Source organism: Bombina bombina, chromosome 3 (genome assembly GCF_027579735.1).
Source record: "Bombina bombina isolate aBomBom1 chromosome 3, aBomBom1.pri, whole genome shotgun sequence".
In the NCBI taxonomy this organism is placed as follows: Eukaryota; Metazoa; Chordata; class Amphibia; order Anura; family Bombinatoridae; genus Bombina; species Bombina bombina.
In genome coordinates this window covers 1,277,126,955-1,277,150,240 of record NC_069501.1, presented here as the reverse complement: position 1 = coordinate 1,277,150,240, position 23,286 = coordinate 1,277,126,955, and the positions used below count along the sequence as shown (strand labels likewise).

Below are 23,286 nucleotides of genomic sequence, written 5' to 3'. Positions count from 1 at the left end.
GTCACTGTAACTGGATTTGGCAGAGCTAATATGGGGAAAGGACCTATGAACAGTTTTCCCAATTTCTTGGATGGTACATGTAGTTTCAGGTTCTTTGTAGAGAGCCAAACTTTTTGTCCTATTTGATAGGTTGGTTGTGATCTATGGCGGATCATAATACCTTTTATATGTAGCTTGAGTGAGTTTGATATTATGTTCGATTATAGAGAAGGCTTGTGAGATCTCTTTAATGTTATTATTTACTTGAGGACAAGAGGACTCAATCCTTGGGAAGTAATGGAAGCGGGGATGTACCCCATAATTAATGAAGAAGGGAGTATGACCAGTGGAGGAGTTAGTTGTATTATTGTAGGCAAATTCAGCAAGTGGAAGGTATGAGGACCAAGAATCCTGTTGTTGCGTACATAAGCAATGAAGGTACTGTTCGAGCCATTGGTTTGTTCTCTCCATTTGGCCGTTGGTCTGTGGATGGTAAGAGGTGGTCAGCTTTTGGGTGATATGTAAGCATTTACAAAGCTCCCTCCAGAACCTGGAGGTGAACTGGGATCCTCTGTCAGTGAGTATTGAAGTAGGGAGGCCATGCAGACGAACAACCTCCTTAATGAAGTAGTGCGAAGTTTGATCCGCAGTGGGAATTGAGGCTGTAGGAATGAAATGTGCCATTTTTAAGAAAATATCAACGACTACCATTATGCAGGTATAGGAGGAGGTTTTCGGAAGACCCACAATCAAATCCATTGCAATGTTGGTCCAAGGTTTGCTGGGTACTGGGTACGGCTGAAGTAGACCTACTGGTTTCATGTGGGAGGATTTGGAACAAGAACAGAGAGAACAATCTGAGACATAACGGATGACAGAGGATGTAAGGGAAAGCCACCAGAACGAATGCTGAACAAGATCTAAGGTTTTCTGGATGCCCAAATGACCAGCAAGGGGAGTGTTGTGGACAGATTGCATGGTTGAGGTTCTTAGATCCGGAGGTATGTAAAGTCGTTGGTTGTGATAGAGCAATCCATAACGTCCTTTAGTGAGTAGAGTCCTGTAGTTGACTATTCTTTAGATCGCAGGGATGCACTGTGATTGAAGCAAGTATGTTATGAGGAGGTACCACTGTTGAAGGAGGTGCAGTTGTTACTGGTTTACACTGCAACCGAGACAAGGCATCAGCCTTGGCATTTCTTGTACCAGGTCGGTATGTGATAACATATTGGAAGCGTGAGAAGTATAAACTCCATCTAAGCTGTCGAGCCGAGAGAGACCTATTTGTTTGTAAATATTGAAGGTTTTTATGGTCTGTATATATGACAATGGGTAAGGAGGTACCCTCCAGAAGATGACGCCACTGCTCAAAGGAACACTTAATGGCTAACAGTTCCTTCTCGCCAACTGGGTAATTAAGTTCAGCGGGAGTCATAAGTCTGGAGAAGTATGCCACTGGATGAAGAGGATGTTTATAAGATTTACGTTGTGAGAGTATTGCACCCAGAGCAAAATCAGAGGCGTCAACCTCCAGCACGAACTGAAGGTTAGAATCTGGGAACTGGAGTATTGGGGCAGTGGTAAAACTTGTCTTGAGTAAATCAAAGACATCTTGTGCACGCTGTGTCCAATGAAATTTAGTGTGTAGTTTAGTGAGATCGGATAGAGGTTTGGTGATGGCTGCAAAATGGTGTATGAATTTACGATAAAAGTTAGCGAAACCTAATAACCTCTGGACATCTTTTTTAGATTTAGGTATGGGCCAGTCACAAATCGCACTAACTTTAGACTCTTCCATACTAATACCAGTGTCAGTGATGTGGTAGCTTAGGAAGGAGACTTCATTGGTGTGAAAAGAACATTTTTCTAGTTTGGCGTAGAGGCTATGACAACGTAAATGAGCCAGGACAGTTTTAACATGGGAAATATGTTGTTCTAGGTTTTGTGAGAAGATTAAAATGTTGTCCAAATAAACCACTATGTAGGTGTCGAGAATATCCATAAATATATAATTAATAAAGTTTTGAAATGTAGCCGGTGCATTACATAAGCCGAATAGCATAACAGTATATTCAAATAACCCATATTGGGTTCTGAAAGCTGTCAGCCATTCGTCACCGGCTCTGATTCTGACGAGATTATAGGCGCCTCTGAGGTCCAACTTTGTAAGACCTTCGCACCACGTAATCTCTCTATCAGTTCTGGGATGAGGGGCAGAGGATACCTGTTCTTTTTTGTTATTTTGTTTAGCTGTCTACGGTCAATTATCGGTCTGAGGGGTTGGTCCTTGTTCCTAACAAAAAAAATACCAGCGGCAGCGGGTGAGGTGGAAGGTCTGATAAACCACTTGTCTAAGTTCTCCTGTAAGTATTTTTTTAAATGATCAAGCTCAGGTTTAGATAGTGGGTAGATATGGTCAGAGGGGATTGAAGAACAAGGTAGGAGGTCTATAGGGCAATCATAGGATCTATGAGGTGGAAGGGACTGAGCCTGTGTCTTGCTAAAAACATCAGAGAATCTGTTATAACAGGAGGGTAATGAGGTATCTTCCACTAGGGTAAAGAGAGAGTTAGGGTAGCAATTAGTAGAACAGTAATTAGAGGAAAGAGATATAGACATGTCATCCCACAGAAGGGAAGGCTGGTGCAACCGTAACCATGTTATACCTAAAATGACTGGGAAAACTGGGGAGGATATTACATCAAAACATATTTGCTCAGTATGGCCATGAGTGGAAGACCGGCCCAGAGGAGAGAGGGGTACCATCAACAACATTGAAGGACACAGGTGAACATTTTGCCACAATGGGAATTTTATTAGCTCTCACAAACTTTAGATCTATAAAATTCCTGCACGCCCCAGAATCGACTAAACCTTCAGCTCTGACCGAGTGTCGACGCCACTGTAAAGAGAAAGACAAGAGAAAATAAGGTGCATTTTGTTTCTTTGGAGATATACTGAGGCAATAAGCGGAGGACGTACCAGTCTTCTGTTTTAGCAGAATAGGGCAGTGTTTGACTTTGTGATCCTTTGAGGCGCAATACATGCACAAATTTAGTAGCCGTCTCCTGTTCTTTTCATGGGATGTGAGCGGTCCTTTAATGAAGCCAATCTCCATAGGTGCAGGTGTGGGGGATGTTTATCTTCTGGAGGTGCTACAGCCACCGGCCTTTTCCAAGCGGCGTTCTCTGAAACGTCTGTCAATAGTGATAGATAACGTGTACAATTCATCTAGGGTCTGGGGAATCCCAATTCTTGATAACTCATCTTTAATTTCATCTGTGAGTCCTAGGCGAAAATGATTCTTCAGGGATGGTTCGTTCCATAAGGAGTCCTTGGCATGAATCTTAAACTGAGCAAAGTAATCTTCAACTGGTAGGCGATTCTGTTTCAATGCTCTTATGGCAGATTCAGCCATGCTTTGCTTGAAGGGGTCATCGTAAAGAGATGACATCTCTTTAAGGAACTCATCCAAGGAGTTTAGTATAGGATCTTGTAATTCATAGAATATATCGGCCCAAGCACGGGGCTCCGCCCTCAGGTAGGAAATAATGGTTAAGACTTTTAGTCTATCGGGGGAATAGGTCCTAGGTTTGAGCTCGAAAAGAAGTAGGTAGGCATTCTTGAATTCCCTAAATTGGGTTCTGTTGCCTGAGAATTTGTCTGGAGGACTTGTGGCTCTGGCAGATTGTCTGCAGATGGGACCTTGGCAGCATATAAATCTCTTAAAGAAGTTTTCACGGTCTCATTATTACTTTGCAAGTCCCTGATAGTTTGAGTCAAACTATCCAGTCTCTGTGACAAATCAACAACTTGTTGTGTTACTTCGTCAGAAGACATTTCCTGTTTTATGGCTAGATTAATATGTAAAGTAATAACTAGCTATTGAACTTGAGTTAGTTCTAACTGATGTCAATACACAATGTTGCGCCTGCTCTGAGCGGTCTCAGTAATGGAAGTGCAAGTTATGATAAGTTACAAAGTATCTTAAGTTTGTGTCACAAAGTCAACTGCAGCAATATGTTACTGAGTGTTGACTCTGTGACTTATTATTGCCAGGGAAACAGATTCATAACATATGGACTAATGTCAGAAGTAGGATTACTTGGCAAGAGCGACAGGTAATGCTACACAGGAATATTGAGTATCAATCATACAGCAGTCAAAGTCCTAAGTGCATGTAGCCATAGACAAAACCAACTGTGTAAAGTTGAAGGTTTAGGCTGCTACTAATGCGAGAGAGGTACTTGAGTCCTTGTCATGCAAATAAATACAATCCACATAAGATTCTGCAACATACAACCTGTCAGGATGTGAGTCGGTTCCGGAATACCCGGAGCAGCTGCAAGCAGTGCTGTGTCCGGCTGTAGGGAGACAGGAGTGAGCGGCGGTAGCTGATGACGTAAGCAGCTGGATGCAAGTAACGGCTCTCTGTGCTGATCCGATACCTGAGCTGTGTAGGTGAGCACTTACAGTGCGAGGATTGACGGTGTCGCTATGTACCTAAGTACAGGGAGTAGGTGGCTTGGAGTCCAGTCCAGGAGTAGCTGATTGCGTCTTGGCAAAGCTTAGGGCTTGAATAACCAGCAAAAGGGCTAGTGATAATGCAGAGCACAAGTTGCAAGTTACCATATTAATCTAGCAATGAGAGTAGAGTGGGAGGATCTAAAATAGCGGAACAAATTGCTAGAGAGGTTACTTAAAGTGACAGGTACCTAAAGGCATGTAGGAGGAAAGGGACATGACAGGAGTTGTCTGTATACTCAGATTGGCAGAACTACAGCTCAGTGTGATTTATGTAATATACAATGTAGGGTTACAACCTCAGCCATATCTTCCTGGACAGCTATGATCTACACATGCTGCAGGGTTGTCAATAGTGCTGTCAAGAGGTACAATGCATGTTCCTCCCCACATGGGTAACTCATCACTGTGCAGGAAAACACGGCCAAGATGGCAACTATAATTCAAGGTCATTTAAGATTCATAACAAGGTTTGTCCAGGAGGATGTTTTTCTGGAAGTTTCACAGAAATGAGAGTGTGTGAAAGTCATGGATATGGCGGTAGTTCCTCTGAAGTGCAGACCAGTTTATATTCAGTTGACCTGTAAATGATGCAAAACGTCCAAGGGGCAGAAAGTTAGCAATTCCTCCTGTCTGGCCCTAGACAACTTGATTTTGGGGACTTTTTGTTAGGGGCTTTACTTAAGCGCTTGCACTGGTTGGTTGCTGAATCCTTGATACTCTGTCATTAACTAGGAAGTGCTGAGAACCTATTACAGCTAAGGCAGATCATTAGGTTTTTCTCACCTTTTGAGACTTTCTGTTGTTCAGATTTTGTCTTCTCTAATATGTCCCTGTAATGGTTTTATCTGTTAGTTCCATAAATGTTCAGGTTTCCACAGACTGTGCTCATCCTGATGGAGTGACAGACTTCATTGTTAAGCATTTGTTCTGTCTTCAGTGGTCTTATTGCCCCGTGAGATCTAAATGGGGCCCTGCAGGGTTTTCAGCATTGTCTTTATAAATACATTTATGTCTTGAAAAAGGCCCTATATAAGGGCTGAAACGCGTTGACCAGTATCCCCATTTGTGAGGCTTTTTTATTTCTCTAAGGATCATTTAACCTATAAACGGCATTTTGTACACAGTTTTTTCTTTTTTCTTTTCTTTTTTAGGATTGTATTGTTTATTACTAGTTATTATCCCAGCAGCGTGACCTCTTAGATATCGAGTTTGGACACAGGAATCACTACTTATGATAATAACACTTATTTGGACACTTGGATTGTATCATCAGTACTATAATACCACTGGACACATACGCATATTTATATATTTTTGGGGTATTATATACATATTATCATTGGAATTATACCTTTGGATTTTTTTTTCTTAATTTTGATTTGGACACTTTAATATAATATATAATTTTTCACGTAATGATTTTAACATTTTAATTTTTGATTTATATATATATATATATATATATATATATATATATATATATATATATATATATATATTGCATTTTTGGCCATCTTTTGACTGTATTTTCCACAGTTTACCACCTTTTATTGCACGTGTACACGTTTGCATAGGTAACCAACCGGTATCCTTACTGGACATCTATCCAGACATTGCACTATTTTGATCCTCTGAGATTGTCTCTTCTATTAGTGTATTCATTTTTTGCACTTTATATCTATTACATTGTATACCAATTGTATTATATGTATTTCTATAGCATTGAATCCGATTGTATTGTATTTTATCTGAACAGTTTTTGAATGACTTAATATATAAGTGAGAGCGACCATTTCTGAGTCACTCCATGTTTATTATAAAAAAATAATTTTTTATATAAGTTTTTAATATAAATAAATAGTTTTAAGCATTTTTTTGAAGCTACTAGTTTCTATACGTATTTGCCTATATAGAAAGACCAAGTGTAGGTGTTATATTATATATTATACATTATTAGATATACCATTGTCATAATCACCCTCCTTTTCAGTCAGCTTTATTCCTGATCTATCCTGTTTTATAAATACTTTACCCAGCTTTGGTGCTCCTATTGCCTTTTTCGGTACTTTGAATCCAAGATCCAGTTAGGGGGTCTTTTATAGTGTAGCCTGTGTATATATAAATCTAGGCGCAGTTCTCTACAACCACATACATCTAAAGAAAACCAAGCAACCTCTGTAACCCATCATGAGCAATATCTGTCACCTTATTGTTATACATGACAAAATACGACTATATCTTCACATACAATTATATACTGTACATGGTCCTTTGTACCACCTATTGGGGACAATCTGTGTATTCGCTATTCTCCAGTACAATCCACTGCTGGTCTTTAAGCCATTACAATACAAAATAACATTAGAAAATAGCATGACTTGTAGACCTTTGTTTTATCTCTCACAGTGATAGCAAAGAGAGAACAATGAAACGTTAACAACATCTTGTACAGATCACAAGAGAACCTGAGTGTAAAGGAGACATATAATATAAATTAGCCATGGATGCAGAAGACTCTGTGCTTCTAGAGAATAATATAAATTAGCCATGGATGCAGAAGACTCTGTGCTTCTAGAGAATAATATAAATTAGCCATGGATGCAGAAGACTCTGTGCTTCTAGAGAATAATATAAATTAGCCATGGATGCAGAAGACTCTGTGCTTCTAGAGAATAATATAAATTAGCCATGGATGCAGAAGACTCTGTGCTTCTAGAGAATAATATAAATTAGCCATGGATGCAGAAGACTCTGTGCTTCTAGAGAATAATATAAATTAGCCATGGATGCAGAAGACTCTGTGCTTCTAGAGAATAATATAAATTAGCCATGGATGCAGAAGATTCTGTGCTTCTAGAGAATAATATAAATTATCCATGGATGCAGAAGACTCTGTGCTTCTAGAGAATAATATAAATTAGCCATGGATGCAGAAGACTCTGTGCTTCTAGAGAATAATATAAATTAGCCATGGATGCAGAAGATTCTGTGCTTCTAGAGAATAATATAAATTATCCATGGATGCAGAAGACTCTGTGCTTCTAGAGAATAATATAAATTAGCCATGGATGCAGAAGACTCTGTGCTTCTAGAGAATAATATAAATTAGCCATGGATGCAGAAGATTCTGTGCTTCTAGAGAATAATATAAATTATCCATGGATGCAGAAGACTCTGTGCTTCTAGAGAATAATATAAATTAGCCATGGATGCAGAAGACTCTGTGCTTCTAGAGAATAATATAAATTAGCCATGGATGCAGAAGATTCTGTGCTTCTAGAGAATAATATAAATTATCCATGGATGCAGAAGACTCTGTGCTTCTAGAGAATAATATAAATTAGCCATGGATGCAGAAGATTCTGTGCTTCTAGAGAATAATATAAATTATCCATGGATGCAGAAGACTCTGTGCTTCTAGAGAATAATATAAATTAGCCATGGATGCAGAAGACTCTGTGCTTCTAGAGAATAATATAAATTAGCCATGGATGCAGAAGACTCTGTGCTTCTAGAGAATAATATAAATTAGCCATGGATGCAGAAGACTCTGTGCTTCTAGAGAATAATATAATCGTAAACACTAGTTACAACTGTAGCTTACAAAATTGTGCCACATAAATATTTAACAACGATTTTTTTGTTTGGATAAACCTGTGTTGTGTTTGCAATTGTTTGATATCCATGAGAGCAGAATATTTTTGTGTATTTTTATTTTACAAAAGATCAAAAGGTTAAACAATAAAGACAAAGTTCCACAGCCTTCTTTGCTCATATGTACCAAGAGTGCCTGTATATTTAAATACAGTAGATATAGAGCACGAAGATCATGTTTTTTTATTGTTCTAAAGAATCTGTTTAAAGGACCAGTCAACACGGTAGATTTGCATAATCAGCAAATGCAAAATAACAAGACAATGCAATAGCATTTAGTCTGAACTTCAAATGAGTAGTAGATTTTTGTTTCTGACAATTTTAAAAGTGATGTCTTTTTCCACTTTCCCTGTACCATGTGACAGCCATCAGCCAATCAGAAATGCATACACGTACCACGTGACAGCCATCAGCCAATAAGAAATGCATACACGTACCATGTGACAGCCATCAGCCATTCACAAATGCATACACACTTATTCTTGCACATGCTCAGTAGGAGCTGGTGACTCAAAAAGTTTAAATATAAAAAGACTGTGCACATTTTGTTAATGGAAGTAAATTGGAAAGTTGTTTAAAATTGTGTACTCTATCTGAATAATTAAAGTTTAATTTTGATTGAGTGTCCCTTTAATGGGAATTATTTAAGACTGCATGAAGCCCATATAGTTTTTAACAGGGATAAACTGTGACATTGCTTTGTTTCACTTTCATTCACAGAAAAAGAGAATGGTACAAGGGTACCAAGTGGTGCTGAAGGAGTTAAGAAGAGTGCGGAGAAACTCAGCCCGGGTGCAGCAGGAATGGAGAACCATGAAGTCAAAGCTGGACCAGCTAAGTGAAGAGATGAAGGAGCTTAAGGAGATGGTGGGCACGCTATGCGCTGCAAAAACCTTGACAAACGCGGGAAGATCTACAGCAGAACCAAGTACTCCGGTGCTGTCTACACCATGCCCAGTGTGGAGTAACTGTGAGCGGATTTCTGGTCTCCAGTCTGAAGACAGGCTGTCCATACCTTCAGGCAGGGCCTCTCCTGAGAGCAGCTTGCAGGATGCATATGATTTTCCGGTAGGGACCCTCACTGAGGAGCACAGGGAACAGGGCTCATGGATTTATGTCACCTCTTCAAATGAAGAAGATGATTTGATGCCCTCTGCAACAGCAGTGTACCCAGTGAAGACTGAGGATGAGAGTGAGCCAATTTCACCACCGTATTCGGCACTGTATCGGGTGGGGGAACGATTGCCTAATATCACCATGCTTCCTTTGAGTGCAGAACGGGAGTGGTCCCTGCTTTCGAGGTGTGGGGGGAAGCCAGGCAGGTTTGCTGCACTGATTTTTCGAGCTATTGTACCATTTGACATTTACAAGGGGTGGGTGAACCACGTGAACCTGGATGGATTGAGGGGCAGAAAGGGTATTCCGCTCAATGTTAAGAACCAGATGATGGGAATTGTGGAGCGTCACTTCAATCTGAGAAAGTCTGAGCACTGTGAGATCCGCAATAGAATCAATGAGCAGCTGCGAACCAGACGTAAAAGTGACAAACATCCCAATTCATTATACTGACAATCCTTACAATGGAACAGCTGAATAAAATGTACTTAGTGCCAGTAAATGCTGCGCGCTTCAATATTAGTGCCTAAGGAGGTCTGTAACTCACCGCAGACGCTAATTCGGTTCTGTGCTACGGCCTTTACGGTTTAGAGATTTAATCACATATTGCTCCTTTGCTCACTACAGTTTGAGGATGTTGTGCAGCGAGGTTTCATCATATCTTATAATGTCACATAGTTTGTATGCAGCAATTTAGCACATGGCGTGACAGAGCTGCCGCTACTATAGCACAAGGCACTTATATTGGACACATTATGTGGCTTCCTGAGCAAATGAAAAAAGAGGGCTAGTGTCATAAAAACATAAAGTGAATAAATACGTTATTGTAACTTGAGCCATATGTGAGCAAAGCTAGATGTGATACAGGTTAGAGAAATAGAACTTAAAGGGACATTAAACCCAAAAATTTTCATTCACGATTCAGATAGAACATGCAATTTTAAACAACATTCCAATTTACTTCTATGATCTATTTTGTTTCATTCTTTAGATATCCTTTGTTGAAGAAATAACAATGCACATGGATGAGCCAATCACACGAGGCAACTATGTGCAACCATCAATCAGCAGCTACTGAGCCTATCTAGCTATGCTTTTCAGCAAAGTATATCAAGAGAATGAAGCAAATTAAATAATAGAAGTACATTTTTAAAATAGCATGATCTTTCTAAAGCATGTAGTGTAGCTAAGGATTCTGGGTAATAATACATACAATATGTTTTTGCATCTGTTCGCTTCAAACATAGATATGCTGCAAGCTTGTCGCTAGTGCCAGAATCCGTAGTTGGTTCGAAGGAAATGTGAACTTATGTGCCGTTGGGTTTGAGACCGGTAGATTCTACATTTTATTTTTCTCAATGAATTTCCCCCCACAATTTTTGGTCCAGTAAAACGTGTCATTTACCACAACCATCATGATTCAACCGGGTAAAGCTAAAATGTCTGCGTTTTTACAGATCATTTACAGCATGGTACAGCAAGGTTCAAGGGTGAACATCTACAGAATTAAAAGCACCATACTGCTCTCTACCACTTTATTTTTTGCAGTAAAACTAAATGACTTTACCAGCATCTCTGCTGAAATGGCACAGACAGTTGTTCCAGGTCAGTAGAAAAAGATCTGCAAGGAATTAATTCAGGAAGAGAAATTCAGAAAAAACGTGTTTTATTCTCTGACCATTTTTATATGTTTATGTTTATATTTCCTTTATACTCTATAATCTTTTTGTTTATCCAGAGTGACTGAGCCCTATAAAGTGTGGTAACGTGGTTAGTACTCATTTGCTTGTGGAATTTGCCATAAAGTTCGATACCAAAGACAAAAAAGGCTCCTTCATTTTTTTGTTAGTTTCAATATGAATTGTGTGATTGATGCTATCATGGTTAAACTCTCTGTACAGTTAATTGGTGCTGAGCTTTTTGTTTGGAGATAGATGCTGGGTTCTCATTATTAAGGGACGTAACCTGGGCTCTTATAATCACAGACACACTCTGTGTTTTCACAATCAGAGACACACTCTGTGTTTTCACAATCAGGGACACACTCTGGGCTCTTACATTCAGGGACACACTCTGGGCTCTCACAATCACGGACACACTCTGTGCTCTGACAATAAGGGACACACTCTGTGCTCTGACAATAAGGGACACACTCTGTGCTCTGACAATAAGGGACACACTCTGTGCTCTGACAATAAGGGACACACTCTGGGCTCTTACAATCATGGACACACTCTGGGCTCCAACAATCAGGGACACACTCTGGGCTCTGACAATCATGGACACACTCTGGGCTCCAACAATCAGGGACACACTCTGGGCTCTCACAATCAGGGACACACTCTGTGCTCTGACAATAAGGGACACACTCTGTGCTCTTACAATAAGGGACACACTCTGTGCTCTGACAATAAGGGACACACTCTGTGCTCTTACAATAAGGGACACACTCTGTGCTCTGACAATAAGGGACACACTCTGGGCTCTGACAATCAGGGACACACTCTGTGCTCTGACAATAAGGGACACACTCTGTGCTCTGACAATAAGGGACACACTCTGGGCTCTTACAATCAGGGACACACTCTGTGCTCTTACATTCAGGGACACACTCTGTGCTCTCACAATCAGGGACACACTCTGGGCTCTTACAATAAGGGACACACTCTGGGCTCTTACAATAAGGGACACACTCTGGGCTCTCACAATCAGGGGCACACTCTGGGCTCTTACAATAAGGGACACACTCTGTGCTCTCACAATCAGGGGCACACTCTGGGCTCTTACAATAAGGGACACACTCTGTGCTCTCACAATCAGGGACACACTCTGGGCTCTGACATTCAGGGACACACTCTGTGCTCTTACAATCAGGGACACACTCTGGGCTATTACAATCAGGGACACATTCTGTGCTCTTACAATCAGGGACACACTCTGGGCTCTCACAATCAGGAACACAATCTGGGCTCTTACAATCAGGGACACACTCTGGGCTCTTACAATCAGGGACACACTCTGTGCTCTGACAATCAGGGACACACTCTGGGCTCTCACAATCAGGAACACAATCTGGGCTCTTACAATCAGGGACACACTCTGGGCTCTTACAATCAGGGACACACTCTGGGCTCTCACAATCAGGAACACAATCTGGGCTCTTACAATCAGGGACACACTCTGGGCTCTTACAATCAGGGACACACTCTGGGCTCTCACAATCAGGGACACACTCTGTGCTCTGACAATAAGGGACACACACTAGGCTCTGACATTCAGGGACACACTCTGTGCTCTCACAATCAGGGACACACTCTGGGCTCTCACAATCAGGGACACAATCTGGGCTCTTACAATCAGGGACACACTCTGGGCTCTTACAATCAGGAACACAATCTGGGCTCTCACAATCAGGGGCACACTCTGGGCTCTTACAATCAGGGACACACTCTGGGCTCTCACAATCAGGGACACACTCTGGACTCTTACAATCAGGGACACACTCTGGGCTCTCACAATCAGGGACACACTCTGGGATCTTACAATCAGGAACACAATCTGGGCTCTTACAATCAGGAACACACTCTGGGCTCTCACATTCAGGGACACACTCTGTGCTCTGACAATAAGGGACACACACTAGGCTCTGACATTCAGGGACACACTCTGTGCTCTCACAATCAGGGACACACTCTGGGCTCTCACAATCAGGGACACACTCTGGGCTCTCACAATCAGGGACACACTCTGGGCTCTCACAATCAGGGACACACTCTGGGCTCTCACAATCAGGGACACACTCTGGGCTCTTACATTCAGGGACACACTCTGGGCTCTCACAATCAGGGACACACTCTGTGCTCTGACAATAAGGGACACACTCTGGGCTCTCACAATCAGGGACACACTCTGGGCTCTCACAATCAGGGACACACTCTGGGCTCTCACAATCAGGGACACACTCTGCTCTCACAATCAGGGACACACTCTGGGCTCTGACAATCAGGGACACACTCTGGGCTCTTACAATCAGGGACACACTCTAGGTTCTCACAATCAGGGACACACTCTGGGCTCTTACAATCAGGGACACACTCTGGGCTCTTACAATCAGGGACACATTCTGGGCTCTTAAAATCAGGGACACACTCTGGGCTCTCACAATCAGGGACACACTCTGGGCTCTGACATTCAGGGACACACTCTGGGCTCTTACAATCAGGGACACATTCTGGGCTCTTACAATCAGGGACACACTCTGGGCTCTTACAATCAGGGACACACTCTGGGCTCTCACAATCAGGGACACACTCTGGGCTCTTACAATCAGGGACACACTCTGGGCTCTCACAATCAGGGACACACTCTGGGCTCTTACAATCAGGGACACACTCTGGGCTCTCACAATCAGGGACACACTCTGTGCTCTCACAATCAGGGACACACTCTGGGCTCTTACAATCAGGGACACACTCTGGGCTCTTACAATCAGGGACACACTCTGGGCTCTCACAATCAGGGACACACTCTGGGCTCTTACAATCAGGGACACACTCTGGGCTCTCACAATCAGGGACACACTCTGGGCTCTGACATTCAGGGACACACTCTGGGCTCTTACAATCAGGGACACATTCTGGGCTCTTACAATCAGGGACACACTCTGGGCTCTTACAATCAGGGACACACTCTGGGCTCTCACAATCAGGGACACACTCTGCTCTGACAATAAGGGACACACTCTGTGCTCTTACAATCAGGGACACACTCTGGACTCTTACAATCAGGGACACACTCTGGGCTCTTACAATCAGGGACACACTCTGGGCTCTTACAATAAGGGACACACTCTGGGCTCTCACAATCAGGGACACACTCTGGGCTCTTACAATCAGGGACACACTCTGGGCTCTTAAAATCAGGGACACACTCTGGGCTCTTACAATAAGGGACACACTCTGGGCTCTGACATTCAGGGACACACTCTGGGTTCTCACAATCAGGGACACACTCTAGGTTCTCACAATCAGGGACACACTCTGTGCTCTCACAATCAGGGACACACTCTGTGCTCTTACATTCAGGGACACACTCTGGGCTCTCACAATCAGGGACACACTCTGGGCTCTCACAATCAGGGACACACTCTGGGCTCTTACAATCAGGAACACACTCTGGGCTCTCACAATCAGGGACACACTCTGGGCTCTTACAATCAGGGACACACTGTGCTCTCACAATCAGGGACACACTCTGGGCTCTTACAATCAGGGATACACTCTGGGCTCTCACAATCAGGGACACACTCTGAGCTCTGACAATAAGGGACACACTCTAGGCTCTGACATTCAGGGACACACTCTGGGCTCTTACATTCAGGGACACACTCTGTGCTCTTACATTCAGGGACACACTCTGGGCTCTCACAATCAGGGACACACTCTGGGCTCTCACAATCAGGGGCACACTCTGTGCTCTGACAATAAGGGACACACTCTGGGCTCTCACAATCAGGGACTCATTCTGGGCTCTCACAATCAGGGACTCATTCTGGGCTCTCACAATCAGGGACACACTCTGTGCTCTCACAATCAGGGACACACTCTGTGCTCTCACAATCAGGGACACACTCTGGGCTCTTACAATCAGGGACACACTCTGGGCTCTCACAATCAGGGACACACTCTGGGCTCTTACAATCAGGGACACACTCTGGGCTCTCACAATCAGGGACACACTCTGTGCTCTCACAATCAGGGACACACTCTGTGCTCTCACAATCAGGGACACACTCTGGGCTCTTACAATCAGGGACACACTCTGTGCTCTTACAATCAGGAACACAATCTGGGCTCTTACAATCAGGGACACACTCTGGGCTCTTACAATCAGGAACACAATCTGGGCTCTCACAATCAGGGGCACACTCTGGGCTCTTACAATCAGGGACACACTCTGGGCTCTCACAATCAGGGACACACTCTGGACTCTTACAATCAGGGACACACTCTGGGCTCTCACAATCAGGGACACACTCTGGGCTCTTACAATCAGGAACACACTCTGGGCTCTCACAATCAGGGACACACTCTGGGCTCTCACAATCAGGGACACACTCTGGGCTCTCACATTCAGGGACACACTCTGTGCTCTGACAATAAGGGACACACACTAGGCTCTGACATTCAGGGACACACTCTGTGCTCTCACAATCAGGGACACACTCTGGGCTCTCACAATCAGGGACACACTCTGGGCTCTTACATTCAGGGACACACTCTGGGCTCTCACAATCAGGGACACACTCTGGGCTCTCACAATCAGGGACACACTCTGGGCTCTTACATTCAGGGACACACTCTGGGCTCTCACAATCAGGGACACACTCTGTGCTCTGACAATAAGGGACACACTCTGGGCTCTCACAATCAGGGACACACTCTGGGCTCTCACAATCAGGGACACACTCTGGGCTCTCACAATCAGGGACACACTCTGCTCTCACAATCAGGAACACACTCTGGGCTCTGACAATCAGGGACACACTCTGGGCTCTTACAATCAGGGACACACTCTGGGCTCTTACAATCAGGGACACACTCTGGGCTCTTACAATCAGGGACACATTCTGGGCTCTTAAAATCAGGGACACACTCTGGGCTCTCACAATCAGGGACACACTCTGGGCTCTGACATTCAGGGACACACTCTGGGCTCTTACAATCAGGGACACATTCTGGGCTCTTACAATCAGGGACACATTCTGGGCTCTTACAATCAGGGACACACTCTGGGCTCTTACAATCAGGGACACACTCTGGGCTCTTACAATCAGGGACACACTCTGGGCTCTTACAATCAGGGACACACTCTGGGCTCTTACAATCAGGGACACACTCTGGGCTCTCACAATCAGGGACACACTCTGCTCTGACAATAAGGGACACACTCTGTGCTCTTACAATCAGGGACACACTCTGGACTCTTACAATCAGGGACACACTCTGGGCTCTTACAATCAGGGACACACTCTGGGCTCTTACAATAAGGGACACACTCTGGGCTCTCACAATCAGGGACACACTCTGGGCTCTTACAATCAGGGGCACACTCTGGGCTCTTACAATCAGGGACACACTCTGGGCCCTTACAATAAGGGACACACTCTGGGCTCTGACATTCAGGGACACACTCTGGGTTCTCACAATCAGGGACACACTCTAGGTTCTCACAATCAGGGACACACTCTGTGCTCTCACAATCAGGGACACACTCTGTGCTCTTACATTCAGGGACACACTCTGGGCTCTCACAATCAGGGACACACTCTGGGCTCTCACAATCAGGGACACACTCTGGGCTCTTACAATCAGGAACACACTCTGGGCTCTCACAATCAGGGACACACTCTGGGCTCTTACAATCAGGGACACACTCTGGGCTCTCACAATCAGGGACACACTCTGGGCTCTTACAATCAGGGATACACTCTGGGCTCTCACAATCAGGGACACACTCTGAGCTCTGACAATCAGGGACACACTCTGGGCTCTGACATTCAGGGACACACTCTGGGCTCTGACATTCAGGGACACACTCTGGGCTCTTACATTCAGGGACACACTCTGTGCTCTTATATTCAGGGACACACTCTGGGCTCTCACAATAAGGGGCACACTCTGTGCTCTGACAATAAGGGACACACTCTGGGCTCTCACAATCAGGGACTCATTCTGGGCTCTCACAATCAGGGACTCATTCTGGGCTCTCACAATCAGGGACACACTCTGGGCTCTCACAATCAGGGACACACTCTGGGCTCTGACATTCAGGGACACACTCTGGGCTCTTACAATCAGGGACACATTCTGGGCTCTTACAATCAGGGACACACTCTGGGCTCTTACAATCAGGGACACACTCTGGGCTCTCACAATCAGGGACACACTCTGCTCTGACAATAAGGGACACACTCTGTGCTCTTACAATCAGGGATACACTCTGGGCTCTTACAATCAGGGACACACTCTGGGCTCTTACAATAAGGGACACACTCTGGGCTCTCACAATCAGGGACACACTCTGGGCTCTTACAATCAGGGACACACTCTGGGCTCTTACAATCAGGGACACACTCTGGGCTCTTACAATAAGGGACACACTCTGGGCTCTGACATTCAGGGACACACTCTGGGTTCTCACAATCAGGGACACACTCTAGGTTCTCACAATCAGGGACACACTCTGTGCTCTCACAATCAGGGACACACTCTGTGCTCTTACATTCAGGGACACACTCTGGGCTCTCACAATCAGGGACACACTCTGGGCTCTCACAATCAGGGACACACTCTGGGCTCTTACAATCAGGAACACACTCTGGGCTCTCACAATCAGGGACACACTCTGGGCTCTTACAATCAGGGACACACTGGGCTCTCACAATCAGGGACACACTCTGGGCTCTTACAATCAGGGATACACTCTGGGCTCTCACAATCAGGGACACACTCTGTGCTCTGACAATAAGGGACACACTCTAGGCTCTGACATTCAGGGACACACTCTGGGCTCTTACATTCAGGGACACACTCTGTGCTCTTACATTCAGGGACACACTCTGGGCTCTCACAATCAGGGACACACTCTGGGCTCTTACAATCAGGGACACACTCTGGGCTCTCACAATCAGGGGCACACTCTGTGCTCTGACAATAAGGGACACACTCTGGGCTCTCACAATCAGGGACTCATTCTGGGCTCTCACAATCAGGGACTCATTCTGGGCTCTCACAATCAGGGACACACTCTGTGCTCTCACAATCAGGGACACACTCTGTGCTCTCACAATCAGGGACACACTCTGGGCTCTTACAATCAGGGACACACTCTGGGCTCTCACAATCAGGGACACACTCTGGGCTCTTACAATCAGGGACACACTCTGGGCTCTCACAATCAGGGACACACTCTGTGCTCTCACAATCAGGGACACACTCTGTGCTCTCACAATCAGGGACACACTCTGGGCTCTTACAATCAGGGACACACTCTGTGCTCTTACAATCAGGAACACAATCTGGGCTCTTACAATCAGGGACACACTCTGGGCTCTTACAATCAGGAACACAATCTGGGCTCTCACAATCAGGGGCACACTCTGGGCTCTTACAATCAGGGACACACTCTGGGCTCTCACAATCAGGGACACACTCTGGACTCTTACAATCAGGGACACACTCTGGGCTCTCACAATCAGGGACACACTCTGGGCTCTTACAATCAGGAACACAATCTGGGCTCTTACAATCAGGAACACACTCTGGGCTCTCACAATCAGGGACACACTCTGGGCTCTTACATTCAGGGACACACTCTGGGCTCTCACAATCAGGGACACACTCTGTGCTCTGACAATAAGGGACACACTCTGGGCTCTCACAATCAGGGACACACTCTGGGCTCTCACAATCAGGGACACACTCTGGGCTCTCACAATCAGGGACACACTCTGCTCTCACAATCAGGGACACACTCTGGGCTCTGACAATCAGGGACACACTCTGGGCTCTTACAATCAGGGACACACTCTGGGCTCTTACAATCAGGGACACACTCTGGGCTCTTACAATCAGGGACACATTCTGGGCTCTTAAAATCAGGGACACACTCTGGGCTCTCACAATCAGGGACACACTCTGGGCTCTGACATTCAGGGACACACTCTGGGCTCTTACAATCAGGGACACATTCTGGGCTCTTACAATCAGGGACACATTCTGGGCTCTTACAATCAGGGACACACTCTGGGCTCTTACAATCAGGGACACACTCTGGGCTCTTACAATCAGGGACACACTCTGGGCTCTCACAATCAGGGACACACTCTGGGCTCTTACAATCAGGGACACACTCTGGGCTCTCACAATCAGGGACACACTCTGGGCTCTTACAATCAGGGACACACTCTGGGCTCTCACAATCAGGGACACACTCTGTGCTCTCACAATCAGGGACACACTCTGGGCTCTTACAATCAGGGACACACTCTGGGCTCTTACAATCAGGGACACACTCTGGGCTCTCACAATCAGGGACACACTCTGGGCTCTTACAATCAGGGACACACTCTGGGCTCTCACAATCAGGGACACACTCTGGGCTCTGACATTCAGGGACACACTCTGGGCTCTTACAATCAGGGACACATTCTGGGCTCTTACAATCAGGGACACACTCTGGGCTCTTACAATCAGGGACACACTCTGGGCTCTCACAATCAGGGACACACTCTGCTCTGACAATAAGGGACACACTCTGTGCTCTTACAATCAGGGACACACTCTGGGCTCTTACAATCAGGGACACACTCTGGGCTCTTACAATCAGGGACACACTCTGGGCTCTTACAATAAGGGACACACTCTGGGCTCTCACAATCAGGGACACACTCTGGGCTCTTACAATCAGGGGCACACTCTGGGCTCTTACAATCAGGGACACACTCTGGGCCCTTACAATAAGGGACACACTCTGGGCTCTGACATTCAGGGACACACTCTGGGTTCTCACAATCAGGGACACACTCTAGGTTCTCACAATCAGGGACACACTCTGTGCTCTCACAATCAGGGACACACTCTGTGCTCTTACATTCAGGGACACACTCTGGGCTCTCACAATCAGGGACACACTCTGGGCTCTCACAATCAGGGACACACTCTGGGCTCTTACAATCAGGGACTCATTCTGGGCTCTCACAATCAGGGACACACTCTGGGCTCTTACAATCAGGGACACACTCTGTGCTCTGACAATAAGGGACACACTCGGTGCTCTTACAATCAGGGATACACTCTGGGCTCTCACAATCAGGGACACACTCTGGGCTCTTACAATCAGGGATACACTCTGGGCTCTCACAATCAGGGACACACTCTGAGCTCTGACAATCAGGGACACACTCTGGGCTCTGACATTCAGGGACACACTCTGGGCTCTGACATTCAGGGACACACTCTGGGCTCTTACATTCAGGGACACACTCTGTGCTCTTATATTCAGGGACACACTCTGGGCTCTCACAATAAGGGGCACACTCTGTGCTCTGACAATAAGGGACACACTCTGGGCTCTCACAATCAGGGACTCATTCTGGGCTCTCACAATCAGGGACTCATTCTGGGCTCTCACAATCAGGGACACACTCTGGGCTCTCACAATCAGGGACACACTCTGGGCTCTGACATTCAGGGACACACTCTGGGCTCTTACAATCAGGGACACACTCTGGACTCTTACAATCAGGGACACACTCTGGGCTCTTACAATCAGGGACACACTCTGGGCTCTTACAATAAGGGACACACTCGGGGCTCTCACAATCAGGGACACACTCTGGGCTCTTACAATCAGGGGCACACTCTGGGCTCTTACAATCAGGGACACACTCTGGGCCCTTACAATAAGGGACACACTCTGGGCTCTGACATTCAGGGACACACTCTGGGTTCTCACAATCAGGGACACACTCTAGGTTCTCACAATCAGGGACACACTCTGTGCTCTCACAATCAGGGACACACTCTGTGCTCTCACAATCAGGGACACACTCTGGGCTCTCACAATCAGGGACACACTCTGTGCTCTCACAATCAGGGACACACTCTGTGCTCTCACAATCAGGGACACACTCTGGGCTCTTACAATCAGGGACACACTCTGTGCTCTTACAATCAGGAACACAATCTGGGCTCTTACAATCAGGGACACACTCTGGGCTCTTACAATCAGGAACACAATCTGGGCTCTCACAATCAGGGGCACACTCTGGGCTCTTACAATCAGGGACACACTCTGGGCTCTCACAATCAGGGACACACTCTGGGCTCTTACAATCAGGGACACACTCTGGGCTCTCACAATCAGGGACACACTCTGGGCTCTTACAATCAGGAACACAATCTGGGCTCTTACAATCAGGAACACACTCTGGGCTCTCACAATCAGGGACACACTCTGGGCTCTTACATTCAGGGACACACTCTGGGCTCTCACAATCAGGGACACACTCTGTGCTCTGACAATAAGGGACACACTCTGGGCTCTCACAATCAGGGACACACTCTGGGCTCTCACAATCAGGGACACACTCTGGGCTCTCACAATCAGGGACACACTCTGCTCTCACAATCAGGGACACACTCTGGGCTCTGACAATCAGGGACACACTCTGGGCTCTTACAATCAGGGACACACTCTGGGCTCTTACAATCAGGGACACACTCTGGGCTCTTACAATCAGGGACACATTCTGGGCTCTTAAAATCAGGGACACACTCTGGGCTCTCACAATCAGGGACACACTCTGGGCTCTGACATTCAGGGACACACTCTGGGCTCTTACAATCAGGGACACATTCTGGGCTCTTACAATCAGGGACACATTCTGGGCTCTTACAATCAGGGACACACTCTGGGCTCTTACAATCAGGGACACACTCTGGGCTCTTACAATCAGGGACACACTCTGGGCTCTCACAATCAGGGACACACTCTGGGCTCTTACAATCAGGGACACACTCTGGGCTCTCACAATCAGGGACACACTCTGGGCTCTTACAATCAGGGACACACTCTGGGCTCTCACAATCAGGGACACACTCTGTGCTCTCACAATCAGGGACACACTCTGGGCTCTTACAATCAGGGACACACTCTGGGCTCTTACAATCAGGGACACACTCTGGGCTCTCACAATCAGGGACACACTCTGGGCTCTTACAATCAGGGACACACTCTGGGCTCTCACAATCAGGGACACACTCTGGGCTCTGACATTTAGGGACACACTCTGGGCTCTTACAATCAGGGACACATTCTGGGCTCTTACAATCAGGGACACACTCTGGGCTCTTACAATCAGGGACACACTCTGGGCTCTCACAATCAGGGACACACTCTGCTCTGACAATAAGGGACACACTCTGTGCTCTTACAATCAGGGACACACTCTGGACTCTTACAATCAGGGACACACTCTGGGCTCTTACAATCAGGGACACACTCTGGGCTCTTACAATAAGGGACACACTCTGGGCTCTCACAATCAGGGACACACTCTGGGCTCTTACAATCAGGGGCACACTCTGGGCTCTTACAATCAGGGACACACTCTGGGCCCTTACAATAAGGGACACACTCTGGGCTCTGACATTCAGGGACACACTCTGGGTTCTCACAATCAGGGACACACTCTAGGTTCTCACAATCAGGGACACACTCTGTGCTCTCACAATCAGGGACACACTCTGTGCTCTTACATTCAGGGACACACTCTGGGCTCTCACAATCAGGGACACACTCTGGGCTCTCACAATCAGGGACACACTCTGGGCTCTTAAAATCAGGAACACACTCTGGGCTCTCACAATCAGGGACACACTCTGGGCTCTTACAATCAGGGACACACTCTGGGCTCTCACAATCAGGGACACACTCTGGGCTCTTACAATCAGGGATACACTCTGGGCTCTCACAATCAGGGACACACTCTGAGCTCTGACAATCAGGGACACACTCTGGGCTCTGACATTCAGGGACACACTCTGGGCTCTGACATTCAGGGACACACTCTGGGCTCTTACATTCAGGGACACACTCTGTGCTCTTATATTCAGGGACACACTCTGGGCTCTCACAATAAGGGGCACACTCTGTGCTCTGACAATAAGGGACACACTCTGGGCTCTCACAATCAGGGACTCATTCTGGGCTCTCACAATCAGGGACTCATTCTGGGCTCTCACAATCAGGGACACACTCTGTGCTCTCACAATCAGGGACACACTCTGTGCTCTCACAATCAGGGACACACTCTGGGCTCTTACAATCAGGGACACACTCTGGGCTCTCACAATCAGGGACACACTCTGGGCTCTTACAATCAGGGACACACTCTGGGCTCTCACAATCAGGGACACACTGTGTGCTCTCACAATCAGGGACACA

General features: G+C 45.9%; 1 protein-coding gene across 1 annotated transcript in view; it reads left to right on the top strand.

Moving 5' to 3' along the window:
- LOC128654739 (zinc finger protein 37A) overlaps positions 1–11,103 on the top strand; it is a 130,688-nt gene extending 119,585 nt beyond the window's left edge. The window contains exon 6 of the mRNA XM_053708835.1: positions 8,881–11,103. Coding sequence (XP_053564810.1) covers positions 8,881–9,729 — 849 coding nt within the window. The 3' untranslated portion in view covers positions 9,730–11,103. The remainder of the gene's footprint in view (positions 1–8,880) is intronic.
- The last annotated feature ends 12,183 nt before the right edge of the window (positions 11,104–23,286 follow it).